Source organism: Lactuca sativa, chromosome 9, assembly GCF_002870075.4.
Source record: "Lactuca sativa cultivar Salinas chromosome 9, Lsat_Salinas_v11, whole genome shotgun sequence".
In the NCBI taxonomy this organism is placed as follows: Eukaryota; Viridiplantae; Streptophyta; class Magnoliopsida; order Asterales; family Asteraceae; genus Lactuca; species Lactuca sativa.
The window spans coordinates 200,435,336-200,451,760 of record NC_056631.2 but is presented as its reverse complement, the minus strand read 5'-3'; the positions used below and the strand labels follow the sequence as shown (position 1 = coordinate 200,451,760).

Genomic DNA, 16,425 nt, shown 5'->3' with positions numbered 1-16,425 from the left:
TGTACAAGAGACAATTATGCTTGTCATAAATCCTTAGATTTCACAAAAGATGACTTTGTTTTTATATGTTTTTGTTTGTCATAAAATTCTCATATGCCGTAATTTGAATGTCATTAAAAACTTTTTTTCTATTAGTGTTCTATAAGATAATCTTGGAACTTGTAACAAAAAAAAGTTGTCATGATGCGAAACTGTCTTAATTCATATAGAATATGGTTTTAATATTTAGCTCTACTTCTTTTTAGAACACCAGGGAAATGAAAAATTAAAAGGATCCTCAAGAATTTCGTTGAGTGTTTTAAAACTTTCCACCATATTTTAGCCAAGTAAACGACTCCGATCTACACATAAGCCACCCTTTTTCTTTTTCCGACAATGGGCCGTTGCCAAGGAGAGTGCAGTGCTGCAGCAAGTAGATCGGGGAAAGGTCAACTTGGGTCCAAAGCCAAAACCGAACCACTGTAGAGCCCACGTCCACATATCCGAAATCTAAGCTCCAAGATGGACAAATTAAATTTGTTTTAATCGATCTCAATTAAATGAAATTCACGGCCGATTGGAAAGTTTGCATAGATATTAGGTTATATCTAAAGAATTTTAATATGGATATGACATGATCATAGTTTTTCACGCATTAATGTACAAATATTTGACGGCAACTTTTCATTTTCTCTTGTGCAGGCTGAATTTTATTAATTTACAATATATATTAGTCTAGAGTTTTATCATGATGATTGTCTTCATAATTTGTCTCAACTAGATTCCCACGATTGAAAACGGCTAATTATGTGTGTGTGCATGTATCTATAAGGTTAAAACCCTCCACCTTTTTTTTTATGTAAAGACGATCGATGATGATACGTAGCCTGGTAAGATTTGCTAGAAGGCAGCTTCACACAATCGTCTGTAGAGAAATCATCAAACCCTCTTCTCCGACACCTTCTCACCTCAAAACTTACAATCTTTCAGTGATTGATCAAATCATTCCGCATACATATATGCCGATGGTTGCATTCTACCCTAACACGAGCATTTATCGTAGTTCCCATGATAAAACGCTTGACCTCAAGAACTCATTGTCTCAAACATTAACAAAGTACTACCCTTTTGCTGGTAGGCTACCCAAAGTCGCACCAGTTTTTGTAGATTGCAACGGCAATGGAGCTGAATTTCTTGAAGCATCAATCGATAGCACACTTTTGGATTTCCTTAAAAACTCACAGCATGAAGATCTTGATCAATTCTTTCCACATGGTCTAGTATATTGCAACTCAAACAGTAGAGACGATGATCTTGAAAACGAAGAAGTGATCATCCCACTTGCAGTTCAGGTCAACCATTTTGAATGCGGTGGAGTAGCGGTTGCAGTGTCGATGTCCCACAAGATAGCAGATGGAAGCAGTTTGGTTCAATTTATAAACGATTGGGCTACAACGACACGGTTTTGCTCCGATAAGCATGAACATGAAGTTCTAGTTGACCCCAAGTTCATTTCTGTTGAATCCATGAAATTGAATTATACTGGAGATTCGCTTGACTATGAATCGAAGGACTGTGTCACAAGGAGTTTCGTGTTCCCTAACTCAAAGATAAACGAGCTTAAACTCAAAGTCAAAGCCATAACATCAGAATGTGTTGAACCCATCACAAACGCTACTCGTGTTGAAGTTTTGAGTTGGCTACTTTACAAGTGTGCAGTGGAAGCAGCTACTAAGAATAACTCAGGCTCCTTCAAACCCACTGGAGTTTACCATGCATTAAACTTAAGAAACATAATGATTGAGTCGATGCCTGAAAAGAGCATAGGAAATTTCGCTATGGCAATTGAGATGGAAACAAATAACGAAAGTGAAATCAGTGCAGAGTCATTCATCAATGACCTGAAGGTGAAAAAGTTGGAGCTTCTAGGCATAAGAAATATTGAAACCGTGTTTGATCTTTTTAGCCAAGCTGATTTAGAAGAAATCAAAATGAATGATGATCACATGTATATGTGTTCAAGCATGTGTGGGTTTCCTGGATATGAGATTGATTTTGGGTGGGGAAAGCCTGTAAAAGTAACCATTGCTGGAAATTTAAGGAAGAATAGTTTTATTCTCATGGATACTCCAAACAGAGATGGTATTGAAGCACTTGTGTGTTTGGGAAAGCAAGACATGGCCACTATTCAAAGTGACCATGAGCTTCTTGCCTTTTGCTAGTTTCTCATATGGCTTAATTTTATAGCAGGATTTCCGAATCTAAGTTAAATTCTAAAATTATTTTTGCCAAGTTTATTTTGTATGCTTGAAATTCGTGATTTATTATATCTATGTTATGCTAGCTTGTAGATTTTACTTTCAAATAACACTAACAATATTTTGAATGTGTAATTTTTGAACTTAAACTTTATTTATGCAATTCACCCTCAACTCTTAGCTAATATGGCATGAGCAACTTCCAAAAAAGTATAAGTAGTCATCTTTATAAATATAATGCAAAAACTCTTTTATTTGCATTTATCTTCTATATCAATTCAATTAGTATATCCTTAAATACAACAAGACTGAAATAGGATAATCTCATTTACCACTTTTTAAAAAATAATAAAAAATTAATCAAATATAAAAAATAACCATGATTTGGTAATTGGTAGTACTTGTTAAATCGGTAGATGGGCTGCGAAAAAGTCATTTTGGCCTATGAAAAAACCTTTTTGAGCCGTCCGCATATATACAACAATTTTTTCTTTTTATCTTTCTTAAAACTCTAATTTTACACCGTTTTTGCTGTAGAAATATTCTTTGAAAAAAAAAATCCACAAAAAAAGTCGAAAAAACATCATAAATGGTCCCTGTGGTTTCCCAAAATCTAAAGTTTACTCCATGTGGTTTAAAAACGTCATAGATGGTCTCTGTGCTTTAAAAACTTTTGACGATTGGTCCTTATTACTAACTCTGTTAAATTTGTCCGTTAACTAAAGGGCATTTTCGTCTTTTCACGATCACAGGGACCATTTATGAAGTTTTTCTCTTATTTACAAAGATCTCTCTCTCTCTCTCTTTCTCTCTCTCTCTCTCTCTCTCTCTCTCTGTGTGTGACACCTGCTTCCCCCTCCTTTGTTTCCCTCTCTCACACAGTGTACAAAAAGTTGAAAGCTTTCATATTGCCATGATTCGTCAACTACCGACTACACCCATCGTGGTAAATCAAACGCCCCACCGTACCCAGCCCACCATGCTCAACAACTGCTAGATCGATGTTGATTTCTCCCTCTCCAACAAATCTGAGTCGTCAACTCTTTTCCATTTAGTTGACTTCCAATCGTCAACCCCTTTCAAATCTGTTCATCGTCGGTGTGGGTCCGGCGGTGCTTGGGCTTTCTTTAATAGGCAACTCCGATAAGGGTTAGATAGACAAAACCGGACCTTGAAACACCGACAAGGGTTAGATCGACGAGGTTTCACATCAACGGTGAGAGGGATAATTGGAGAAGCGCGGTGGTTGATTCCATTAAACATACCAGAGAGAGACAGCCAAGTAATTAAAAATAGTATCAAATTAGAAATCAGACCCCCCCCCCCCTTCGATTCATAGAATCCGATCGACAAACACAGTCACCCAACGCCACATCCTCCTTCTCCTTCTTCTAATCTCGATCACAGTTCTCCTTTTTCTCCTTTCTGAATAGACTAGCCTCTTCTTTTATCTTTTATTTTTTACATTTGCAGCTATTAGGGATGATGATAATGGAGGAATATGGGAGGTCTTTGGTGATTGAAGGTGACGTTGGGTAGTGATGTTTGTGTGGGTGGTGTAGGGGATGAAGAGGAGAGAATAAGTTGATGAAGGTAAGTGAATGGAGACTGGAATTAGAAAGCTGTGAAGGTTTGTTTGAAGGTCAATTGCTATGGGTTTATGGAGTAGGACTGTAGGGTAAGGTGGCTGGAAGTTTTGAGGAAATAAGGGTGGTGATGGGTGGTGGTTTTGGTGGTCATGGTGGTGAAATGGTGAAGGTGGGTCTTGGTGAAACGGTGGTTGGAATGGAGATTGTGGAGTTGGGAACGGTGTTCGGTGATGGTGAATGGAGGAATAAGGTGATTCATGATGGTAGAAGGTGACGATGGTTGTGTGGATTTTGGGAGGTTGATGGTGGTCATGGAGAGAGAGAGAGAGAGAGAGAGAGAGAGAGAGAGAGAGATACCTTTAATATTAAATAATAATTATTATATTAAATAAGAGAAAAACTTCATAAATGGTCCCTGTGATCGTGAAAAGACGAAAATGCCCTTTAGTTAACGGACAAATTTAACGGAGTTAGCAATAAGGACTAATCGTCAAAAGTTTTCAAAGCACAGGGACCATCTATGACGTTTTTAAACCACAGAGACTAAACTTCAGATTTGGGAAACCACAGGGACCATTTATGATGTTTTTTCAAAAAATCCCAAAAATGTTTTTTTTTTTAATTTTGCAAATCAGATTTGAGAAATTAAGAATTTTAAACTGTTTTTTAATAACCGGTTCAACTAAAACTGAACAGTCGGTTAGGAATAGGTTTTAACAAAAATCAGATTTTTACCAGTTTTCTACTATAATTGAACCGAACCGGTGTTTTAATTAGACCTGACAATGGGGCGTGTTTGGAGCGAATCGACCTTAATCCAAACCCTTTTAACAAATTCCAAAACCCGATCCAAACCCGCTCCGTAACCCGCAGGGTTTTGAATAATCAAACCCATACCCTTATCCACCGAATCAGCAGATATCCAAACCCGCCCCGTAACCCGTAGGTTTTTTGAATAATCAAACTCATTTTACTTAAATCATAAAATCACATTTGTTAAATAGAACAAATATTGATTTAGAAAACACATTGTGTACTCCAAGAGTTTCGATTAGAATTAAAATCATTATTGTAGTTACTTCAGATTGGTTTTTCACCCTCGATTGCATTGACAGAGAATAGCAATTACAAACTTTATTCCGATTGATAAATGAATTTATTGATTTATAAATGAAATTGATTATTATATGATGAAATATAAATGAAATGATATCATGATTATTGGGAGAAGACTGGAAGTCTAGAAGTTGAGTCATCGAGTCCTATGTAAAACCAGTTTAGTCTTTGGACTTTCGATTGGAATTTAAAGTAAAACTTAGGAAATATAAAATATAAATGTATAATTCTAAAATTTATATGGGGCGGGTTATAAATGGAGCGGATCGGTGATGATCCATACCCGACCCTTTTAATAAAAGGGTTAGAGGGTACGGGTCGTTAACGGGTAAATAGATCAAAAACTATGCTCCAAACCCGTATAATTGTTAAGGGTTTGGATCGGATCAGGGTCAAAACCCGCTCCATTGTCAGGCCTAGTTTTAATTGACAAAACAAGCCGACTATAACCGAAACCGATCTAAAAAAATTGCTTAAAACCGGATAGGTTTTTGAAAAACAGAAACTCATTCAAAACCAGTAAATGCACACCTCTACTTGTGTGTAACCGATGAACCACAATCAACAATCCCTTGTGCGATATGTTTGTAGTAGTAGTTGTCCATTTTATATAGGGGTATAATGGTATATGTTTTTATTTATGCAAATGGTATATGAAAACGTATAATTTTACAACAATCGTCCGATAAAAACATATTTTGTTTATTTTCAGAAATTTTATGGTAAAAGACGTAAAAATTAAAACTGTATAGATAGATAATTACTACTGATTTTAAGTTTTTGTTTTATATTTGTTGAATTACTTTTTTTTAAACTTTGGTAGTTATTTTATTTAAAAAAATGATTTTTAGAAAGATACAATTTTGTGTTTAGGGATGGAAAAGAAAGAAAAAGCTGATGTGCCTATAACTATACGGCTATAATTTTTGACTTCAAAATAGAAATTATGAATAAAAAATGTTATATTTGGCCAATGCAGGTCTCAACTTAAAAAAAAATGATTTTTAGAAAGGAAAGGTATGATGTTTGTGTTTAGGGATGGAAAAGAAAGAAAAGACTGAAGGCAGTTTTGGACTTCAAAATAGAATTATGAATAAAAAGTGTTACATATGGCCCATGCAGGTCTCGAACCTGCGACCTTCGCGTTATTAGCACGACGCTCTAACCAACTGAGCTAATGGGCCATGTTTGTTTAATAATGAAACTTTGACATTCTATATACATAATACATTTCAGCAAAAAATTAAAAAAATAAGGTTTTACTAAGAAAGTAAGTATTACTGTTTGATCAGTTTCGTAATGTGTGGTAGAAAAGAAATCTGTGTTTGGTTTTAGGTTCAATAGTAAAGATTTATCATATGAAAGTGTTTTTATTAAGATAATTTATATAAATTTAAATGATTATTCATAACTTCAATCATATGATTATCTAATTATGTTTTTCTAGTTTTTAAATTATAGCAATCATCTAGAACCACTGTTACAATAGAACAAAATTTTTAATAGAAATTGTTTGAAAAAATATATATTTTTTAAGACATAGAAACTGTTATCTTTTAGCTGAGCTATTCGGGATCGATTCGTAAAAAACTTGACTTGAGCACGAGTTGAATGAGCTCGAGCTTAGTTTCAGGTTCATGAACTCCAGCTTGAGTTTCATCTGTTGAGCTCGATTATGGTCGCTAGCGTAAACAAACCTATGTATATGTATATAATATTAGTTTTAATTTTATATTAAATTATAATTAAATAAATAAATATCAAAACAAGTTTTTTAATTAGCTTAAAAACAAAAACGAGCTTGATATTTATTTGACTATTAACCAAGTTGAGCTTAGACTCGTTTAGGTTCGTCTAACAACAAGTCGAGCCCAAGCCGAACTCGAGCATTTTAATTCTTGCGTTCGACCGCAAGCCGAGCACGAGCATTTTAATTCATCCACAAGTCGAGCTCAAACTTTGAAAAGTAAGCTCGAGTTTGAGCCCCATGAATTTTAAACGAGCCGAACCTGAGACTACTTAATCTCGAGCTCGAGGTTGAGCTCGACTCCACTTGTTTACACCCTTGTCAGGGAGTATTTTATTGTATCGCTAATGTAACATCAATAAAATAAATATATATAAAATACAATATCAGACAAGCATGTTACCAGGAAACAAACACAATCACACTCTTAAATCATAAATATACAAAAGGAATTCATCAAAACAGCAAATTATTACAAATACAAAATTAAAAAAAGGAAAAAAAAAAAGAAATAAAAAGAAAACCTCCTATAGTTTGATGTTTGGGGAATAAAAAACTAGCATCAACTATATAGAACTAACCTTACAAAATTTAAAACAACACTTATGGTGTGCTAGTTAGAGCATGAGGAGACATTGGCTTCCCTCTTCCCATGGTAAAACCCCTTGTTCCATCTGGCATTCTTGGCCCTTTTGGACTCAATTTAGGTGATGATGTTTCGGAATGGGCTGACCCACTTGATTGTGGCGACCCTGAAAGAACCCCACGTCCGTTATGTGTCGGGGTTCGTATCTTTGACTTCCCACGTAATCGTGCCCATCCTTTCTTCGAACCCTCTTCAGCCTATCAGTATCAGAATCAACATCAGCATATATAAATATTAACGTTAACGAAGTGACAATGACAATGATAACACTGTCAATGATAGTGACAGTGACAGTGTTTATGGGCTTACGTTATTATCGACAACAGTTTCAGTGAAGATAGTTGGAGAGGATTCTTCAGGCGAATCGAATGGTTCATCATTATCATCGTCAAGTATTCCATCAAACTCTGACTTCCTGCTCTTCAATACAGACTTTGGCTGTACATTTAAATCATAAGATTTGCATAAACTTTATAAAGAGTAAATCGATATTTAAATAAAAAGAAGTGTATATCACATACAGAACGACGAAGCAGCAACCTAACTCTTAGCCCTTTTCGCCAATTCCTTTCGTCATTCAACTTTTCAACCTGAAAACACAACTTCTTAAAATTTGTTTGATACACACGTTACAAGACAAAACAAAATGTACCTAGGACTCCAGACTGATATCAATAAGACAAAAAGTGCAACTTTTTGTCCTATTCGAAAAGGTGAAAGAAGGTGGGATCGGAAATGGACTTATCATTGAAAAAAACCCTAAAAAGATTATCCAATCCGGTCAGTCCAGTCCTAGTGTTGAATATTCAATAGTATTATAATAGAAACGTAGTATTATAGTAGAAACGTACCGCTTTCTCAGCCATTTCTGCAGTTTCGTACTCTACCAAAGCATGAAGCTTTAAAGCAAAAATAAAGCATGTTTAATTAAGTAAATAACATAACAAAAGATCAAATGAAGTAAATAATAGGTTGATAATACCTTGTTGCTAAAAACATAATCACCTCTAGAACGTGAGGAATTAGGCTCTGGTGGATGGCAAATACGTATGGCTTTCACACTATACAATAAGCAAACTCATTCAACAATTTATAAAATTAATCGGATGAAACTTGAAATCAAAAATGGGTTCCAAATTCTACCTTCTCACGACATTAAAGATTTTCTCAAGATTTTGATGAGAATGATCTTCGGGAAGATTCTCTGCAACCACGGTGCGAGACTACATGGAAAAAAGAAACATTGATTCAAGTCCTAAAAAATTTGCAAGATGATTGATAATGTTGCATTTGTTACACAGAACAGGACAAGACTGGACAGTACAGAACAAGAGACAACAACTTTTGTCTCACTGTCAATGCACGTCAAATGCAGGACAACCTAAGCATTAGTATGCAAGTTTAGTTGAGTAACCTGAAGCTCTTCTTTGTCTTTTTCCGTGAAGGGGTGTTTACGCCTAACTTTTTTGCCATCATTGCTTACAACCTAACAAGGACACAATTAGACCGATGAAGAACCGATTGTAAATTGTAATTGTTCAAATGTCAAAGAACATACCAACTTTGAAGATGAGCAAAGAGCTTGAGCAAGAAGATGATTATTTGTAATGCAAGATTTGATTTTCTTCATAGATGCAATAACAGATATAGGAACTGTTACACAAGGAAATATTCATAGATCACATATTCGTTTTCTTGATGCTATATTAACAAGATCCACAAAATAAAAAACGATTAAATGGATAAAAACGAATGGTGTAAAAGCTCACCATAGCCTTCAGGGTCCTTGTTAATGTGTTTCACCAGGGATTCGTTTGCAAGCAGGCTCAGGCCACTAAATTGATACTCCACCTGTTAGGGATGCGATAAAAACTCATTTTGAAGACAAAATTAAACACCCTTATTTGGGAAATTTATTCTGAATTCGGATTAATGGATATTTAATTCTGAAAAACAAGAAAAATGACCTGTTTGATGATTTTTTGTTGAAGATCCTCAGTGAGGACATTCTTCGAATAGTTGGGGATCACAACATCTGGATTGGAGAAAAATTGCACTTGTTGATCTTGATCGCTGCCACCAACATAAACCCATTCACCGGAACCACCGCCGTCGTTCCCGCCGACACCCAGATAGTTAAAGCATGGATAAAAATAACCGGAAACCGGAATCTGGGTGTGCGAACTAGGGACGAATTCAGGTGCGTGTGCATTGAATTTAAAAGAAGGAGAACTGGAAATTTCCCTTTTTTCTTCCTTCCTGGATGCTTCTTTGTCTCTTATTTCCTGCAATTTTTCTTCTGGTTGTGCCTGCGCCATTTTTTTTATTGGTGTTTTTCAATCTTTTCTTACAAAGATTAGAGCGAAGAACCAATCCAATCTCTCTCCATCAAGAAAATTTGGACCGTGTTCATTCTCTCACATAGACATGGTAAGAGGGGTTGCATTGAAGCGAAGAAATTGGCATGGTTTTCTCACAGTTTGGTAACTGCATTTTCATTTCCATTCCATGTTTGGCGCTCAAAAGTTGTCGATTTTATAAAAATAATGGGGGCATTTTGGAAGCGTTTTATATATGGCTTTTATTTTTTGATATTTACTCAAAATGATTCAAGGCTCGAATAACAGTTTTTTATTTGACCATTAAATTTTCACTTGATCATAAACAACTATTATTCTGGTCGTGAACTAGCCGGTACACGTTTACTAAAATCAAAACTAGATATTTTCTCGCGAACATAATTTATTCTTCGTGTTGTTACTTTTACATCCAATCGTTACCTGATAGATCGTAAAATATCTCGCTAATAATCACTATGTGTAAATCATATAGTATACATAGTATATGTTTATGATGGAAGAGAAAAAACCACTACAACACAACAACATATAACGCCGAATCTATATACGAAGGTTGTTGATAAAGATATGGAGACAATACAAAGGAAGACGGTGATGTAGCACATATCATGGATTATATTCAAATAAGTTGATAGATGATCATTTGTTTTCTATTGTTTCGTTGAATCACTAATAACTTAACTCGTTTTAAACTGCAATATTTAGTCTCGTAATTTGCAAAAAATACTATAAATAAAGTCTAAAAAGTTTTTAACATGTATAGAAGGTCAAAAATCAATAATTACTCGTGGTTTTGTCCTTGATAGATTTGAAAGGATTATCTTTTCCCTTATTATTTGTTTTTTTTTTTACCTTATATTAATATTTTCTTAATATTTGAAAACTAGAAAAATCACGAATAGGCCACCCACCGTACCATCCCCTCTCTCTCTCTCTCTCTCTCTCTCTCTCTCTCTCTCTCTCTCTCTCTCTCTCTCTCTCGTCAAATACAAATAGACGTATTTGTGTTTCTGAGGTCCGGTATATAATTCTTTTTAACGTTTAATAATAATAATAATAATAATAATAAATCAATTTATTAAAATAAATATTGGAATTTAAGAAGGGGTTTTATCATAAAAAATCTCAAACTTTTGAAAGAAGTTTCAATGCAGTCCCAATTTAAAAAAAAAAAAAAAAAAAAAAAAAAAAAAAAAAAAAAAAAACTCAAAAAACCAGGAAAATCCTTTACTTTAGCCAAAATTTACCTTTTCAGCAGGTACTATGCCACATGGCTTGTCAACTGTACGAATGAGCTGATGTGGAGGTTGATATGGAATAAGGTGGCAGCCACGTCAGCTTTTGCCTTACTAATTAAAAAATGACATGTTTTGGAAAATAAGAAGTGGATTTGTTACTTTATTGATAAAAAAATCGATGTTTATTTCTTGATTTATAGTAGTTTTACTTAACAGTTCTTTCATTTGTAGGATCACAAGTGCCCTACAACAGGAGTTATCAGAAGCTAATATAATGTGCAAGAGTATGCCAATATTCCATACTTTAATTGTTTTTTCATAGTTTTAAAACTAACAGTAAATAACCGCTTTATGATAGATTCTTGAAAGAAAGTAGACATTTCATTTGATGAATGATGAAGAAGAAGAAAATAATCTAAAATAAGTTGGAAGTCGGCTTTGTTTTGAGACCCAATTAGGCGTAAGTAAGTTAACATAAAACTCACTTTCTTTCTCCAGTGAAGCAATCCATTGTATCTATATGTCCAAAAAGAAAGGAAAATATTTACAGTTAAACGAATCTTTCTTCCCTATTTTATAACTTATATGAATGAATTTTTATTTGATTAATTCAAGTTCGATCTTGAGGTTGATGTAACTTGCAAGGTGATTTGACTTTTTTTTTTTTAACTTTTCATCCTTGTTGCCTCGACTAATTGAAATTGTTGTTCTTTGTTTTGTTTCAGGCTAGGCCAACCATGTATCAAGTGGTGTAGGAAATGGTTGATAAAATGGGCTATAAAGTAAGGCCCTGCTTTTTTTTCCAAATTAAATATTGTATGGATAAACTGTTGTCTATTAATTGATAGATGAATTTTTGGGAATTCTTTTGAATTGTAACGGAAATTGGTGAGCAGAATTCCCATATTGCCCTTTTCATGTTTGTATCATATATTGAGAGACGACATACTTCCGAACCTTCTGTTATCGTGATAGCAAGGGGTATTTCATGGATAGTTGCTGCTCATATGCTTCATAATGATTTTGAGGTGATATTCTTATGAAACGCTAAAATGTTCATATTTGGCTTTATTTTTCTTTTCATTATATTGAAAAAAAATGGTATCATACAGGCGGTGTAATTGGAATAACGTGATAGAATTGGTGCGCGCGCGCGGGGTTCATCTATAATGATTTAGTATGAGTGGTCTGTCAGGGATTCAGACCATCTCGAGACAACAGATTTCAGACGGAGTAGATGTGATCTTGTTGCAAGGAATTTGTTCATTTGCAAAATTTAGGGCCTTGCGAAGGATGGCCAAGTATAAGTGAATCACAGGGATAAGTGGATCTGTGAATTCTGTTGTTCTAGTGGGAACCTGGGGTAGTCATCATGAAAGGAACGGATTCAAGAAGAGGACGGAATGAGTTCCAATCTTGCGAGTTGCTCGGGTTATCGTCATATATGGAAAAAGGGAGGGTAGTTTGGCACTGAGAGAGGACCCAGTGAATTATTGTGGTATATAACTTTCGCAAGTCACGAAAGTGTGTTCCTGTCAGGAAGAGGACAGTATCATCGGGTGGTACTTGGTTGTTATGTGTTGAATTTGAGGTCGGTGGTCGGCATGGAGTTTTGGCAAGGATGCCACGCGAGAAGAAGTTAATCTAAAAAGGGGTGCAGTGGTAGGGTCTGGAAGGACCTGAGTTATTTAGGAATTCGGAGTCTGGAGTGCAAGTGGTTAGTTTGGAAGCGTATACTGCAGTAGGCTTCGAGGACAATTTAAGTGGGGGAGAGTTGTAACATCCCAAATTTCAAAAGTTTGAGTTAAGGGCTTAAAGTGTAAATTGAAGAAGGGACTCGATGAGTAGGTATACTTACTCGCCGAGTCGGAGCGGGTTTTGAGTCGTGAATTAAGTGACCAACTCGCCAAGTCGGAAGCTGGACTCGACGAGTTGGTGCTGGATTGAGAAAACCCTAATCTCGAGGGTTACACCCTATTTAAAGGACTTTATGTCCTTCTCTCAGCCTCCTTATTGCCCTTGAGAACCAGAAAACCCTAAGCTCATGTGTGTGAGGCCTTTGGAGGGAGATTGAAGCTTTGGAAGTTGTTTCTAGTGGAAGAAACTTGAAGATCAAGAGGGCTTGCATCAAGAGAGTGGTGTAGATCCAGAATCTACTTCAGTTTGGGCACGTCTTGGAGGTAATAAGCTGTTACCTTCCCTATTTTGCATCTAGATCTATTCATGAATGAGATTTGGGGCCATTTTGGTATGTTTGAGATTTATTTCAGGTTTAGATTTAGATCTGAGGTTGCTACTCCATATCTAGACTTGTGTTGGTTTAGCATGTCATAAAGCATCAGTCAAAGAGTTGTTGGTAAAGCCCCTTTGTCTTAAGCCCTAGCCCTAGAGTGATTTGGACCTTTAACTCCTTGGTTTCACGTAAAGTTTGCAACTTTACGTGGGTGTTATGCCCTAAAAGAGTGGATCTACAGTTTGGAGCCCCTGCATGGCTCAAAAAGCCTCTGTATGGATGAAGGACTGAAGAGACTCGGCGAGTTCCTTGGGTGGACTCGGCGAGTCATATGAAGATGGGCATGGACTCAACGAGTTGGAAGAACAACTCGGCGAGTCTGATGAAGATTGTCTTGGACTCGGCAAGTCTGTTCTTGGACTCGGCGACTCAGGTCGTAAACCCCCAACCTCTTTTGGTTAAGCTTCAGATCTGTGAGTCGGTTGGCGACTCAGCCGAGTTGGTCAAGATAGAATTAGAGATCATTCAACTCGACGAGTCCAGGGGCGACTTGGCGAGTTGAGTCGTGTTATGGGAGTTTTCTGAGTATAAGAACTCGACGAGTAGAGTCAATCAGGAAGGTTGACTTTAACCGGGACTTTAACCAAAGTTGACTTAGTTGACCCCGGGAGGATAGTTTAGTCTAAGTGTTGTTATTGGTATTGGTTGCTCTGGGAGATATAGGAGCAGGATTTCGGAGAGTTCTCGGTTAGCAGCCAGAGGGTTATTGGCCGAGTTCAGCAGTTCAGGTGAGTTTCCTTCCAGTAGGAACGGGTCTACGGCCACAATGTCGACCCGTCTAGTTAGCAGTAGTTTCGGGACTTCGGTCCGATGCAGTAGTTCAGTGTGCTTGATGTCTTTTGTGATTCAAGTGTGTTTTTGTGTTATATGTTCCGGACTTCGGTCCAACGCAGTATGCAGTATATGTATTTATGCTAGTAGTTATGATTATGCTATGCTATGTTCACCCAGTTAGTCCGGACTCTGGTCCGATGCAGGGGGTAAGGCCCCAGTTAGTCCGGGCTCCGGTCCGATGCAGTTAGTCGGACTTCGGTCCGATGCAGGGGGCAAGGCCCAGTTAGTTTGGGCTTCGGTCCGATGCAGTTTCCGAATTTCGGTCCGATGCAGGGGGCAAGGCCCTAGCTAGTCCGGACTTTGGTCTGATGCAGTGGGCAAGGCCCAGTATGTGCTTTATATGTTATTGTATGGTATGCGGTAGTTTGGGGGAGCTCACTAAGCTTCGTGCTTACAATTATCATTTTTGGTTTCAGGTACTTCCGGTGTCGGAGGGAAGAGCTCGGGATGATCGCATAGCACGCACCATAATTAGTCAGCTTGGGATGTTTCACTATGATAATAAGATTATGTTTTAAATTAATACTCTGATTTTATGTTAAGAATTATGTTATGGTTTGACAATCATGGTTTAAGTAATGTTATTCAAACGAAATGTTTAGTCATGATTTTTGGGTCGTTTCATATATACTATTTTGTTCCGTCAATGTAGCTGACTTAAAAATACTTATTTTTTTCTACTTCAAAAATATTGGAAACTGGTAAGAGTATTGTTTTTCTAAAAATGGGATATGTTATTGGGTTTAAATGGAAATTGGATGTTTTCTTTGTGTGCATAAATTATAGAATGTGGCCGGATATATGTAAGTGAAAGGTTATTTCATTCATCCATTTTCATAAAATTGTTCATTTGCCTTGATTTCATGAAAACATTGCAAGCCTTTTGGTGAATTTTAGGTAAATCTTATGTTAAAATTGCAAACTTTTTGTGAAATTGTGGAAACATTCTTTTTAAAAATTTTAAATGATCGTCTAAATAAATAAGTTTTGTGATAGCATCAAAAATTGGTTTACATCGAGTTTAACATGCTATTGTGTCATCACGATTAATGGCAATATGGTGTTGTCTACTAACTCAGTTTTCCTATGTGTGTCTATAATGTTAGCTTTTTTCCTTTTAACTTGATAAATGTATGGCTCTATAACATGCTATGGTTATTGGATTATCATGTTTCTCCTTATGTCTAAATTACAATGAATATTATTAAATCAGGCCGCTCTAGTCCTAATAAAAATACCTAGTCTACTCTAGCATGCATAACATAACTCATCATATATCATAGCATAACATATCTCATAACACTTATTGTAAGGGTATTTTGGGAAATCACCGTTTGGGCGCTGGCTGATCGTATAGATGGCTCTGCTCTGTTTGTTTCAAAACTCTTTTACTCTTTGAAAATTATTTTATTATCAAAAATTTTCCTCAAATCATCAGTTTGAGTTCAGATACGCCCGAAGGTGTATCCGAGTCCCTCAAACCTACCAAATTGTGACACCGTAAAAATCTAAACAATTTTTCGCATTTTCAAAATACATTCCCATTCACATTTATTATAAAAATCTCAATGTATCACGTCTCAATTCATAAAACATATCCCAAGATCAAAAGAACATATAAAACTCTGCGTGTGTGTACGAATCATGTCGGCGCCGTCCCACGACCGTCACTAGTACCTGAAACACATAACACAAAACACTATAAGCATAAATGCTTAGTGAGTTCCTCAAAATACCACACACAATACATATTAGCCACTCGAGGCTATAACTCTATTTGACCCTCTGGTCAATGTGTCTCAGTGGGACCCTCCAGTCCCATAACTCTGTGGGCCCTCTGGCCCTAACTTTGTGGACCTTACGGTCCTAACTCTGAAAACTCTGGCACATACATAGCATAAATCACATCATGAAAAAGTATACAAAATACTCTGTCACATAACTCTAATTACCACTCTAGGTAAAGTATAGTGAAAAGACTCACCTCGGGTGTCTCGGTAAATCTCTGACTCGGTGAATATCTGGTCTAGCCTCCGCCTAATTACATGGAATAAATACCCTAATCAATACAACTCTCAAAGGCTAGACTGAACTCTCTCTTGGCATTCTTAGAAGGGCAAAAGACCATTTTACCCCTCTCATGGCTCAAAGACCCAAATATTGACCAAACCCTAAAAGTCAACAAAAGTCAACTCTCTCCGGGTTATGCCGCGTGTACCAACCCTGTACGCTGGGCGTACTCGGCAACCTTACAGAAACGGGGAACGCGACCCCCTACGCCCCGCGTACTGGGATTACGCCCGACGTAATTCCCAATTTCAGTCTTCTTTGATTTTTGGGTCTTAATTAGTTAAGACTTGCGTCC

The 16,425-nt window shown here is 36.5% G+C and overlaps 2 protein-coding genes and 1 non-coding gene across 3 annotated transcripts; 1 reads left to right on the top strand and 2 right to left on the bottom strand.

The window, feature by feature from the left end:
* Positions 1-854: 854 nt before the first annotated feature.
* Positions 855-2,201, top strand: LOC111903177 (acyltransferase Pun1). Its single transcript, XM_023898966.1, has one exon. The coding sequence runs from the start codon at positions 855-857 to the stop codon at positions 2,199-2,201; it is 1,347 nt and encodes a 448-aa protein (XP_023754734.1).
* A 3,851-nt stretch (positions 2,202-6,052) lies between these two features.
* On the bottom strand, positions 6,053-6,126 carry TRNAI-AAU (transfer RNA isoleucine (anticodon AAU)). Its single transcript has one exon. It is a non-coding gene; the product is annotated as a tRNA-Ile (tRNA).
* A 590-nt stretch (positions 6,127-6,716) lies between these two features.
* Positions 6,717-9,904, bottom strand: LOC111903196 (la-related protein 6C). The gene is made up of 10 exons (XM_023898982.3): positions 9,303-9,904; positions 9,105-9,186; positions 8,894-8,988; positions 8,750-8,821; positions 8,479-8,558; positions 8,318-8,396; positions 8,187-8,234; positions 7,857-7,925; positions 7,645-7,773; positions 6,717-7,532 (listed from the first exon to the last, which is right to left on the bottom strand). Exons 1-10 carry the CDS (start codon positions 9,651-9,653, stop codon positions 7,293-7,295), a joined length of 1,245 nt encoding a protein of 414 aa, XP_023754750.1. The 5' UTR covers positions 9,654-9,904; the 3' UTR covers positions 6,717-7,292.
* Between the last annotated feature and the right edge of the window lie 6,521 nt (positions 9,905-16,425).

Coding starts and splice junctions, on each gene's coding strand:
- LOC111903196 (XM_023898982.3), bottom strand. CDS start 9,653: ATGGCGCAGGCACAACCAGAAGAAAAATTGCAGGAAATAAGAGACAAA. Junction 8,822..8,893: donor TTTGCTCATCTTCAAAGTTG/GTATGTTCTTTG, acceptor TGTCCTTGTTAG/GTTGTAAGCAATGATGGCAA. Junction 7,774..7,856: donor GGTTGCTGCTTCGTCGTTCT/GTATGTGATATA, acceptor TTAAATGTACAG/CCAAAGTCTGTATTGAAGAG.
- LOC111903177 (XM_023898966.1), top strand. CDS start 855: ATGATACGTAGCCTGGTAAGATTTGCTAGAAGGCAGCTTCACACAATC.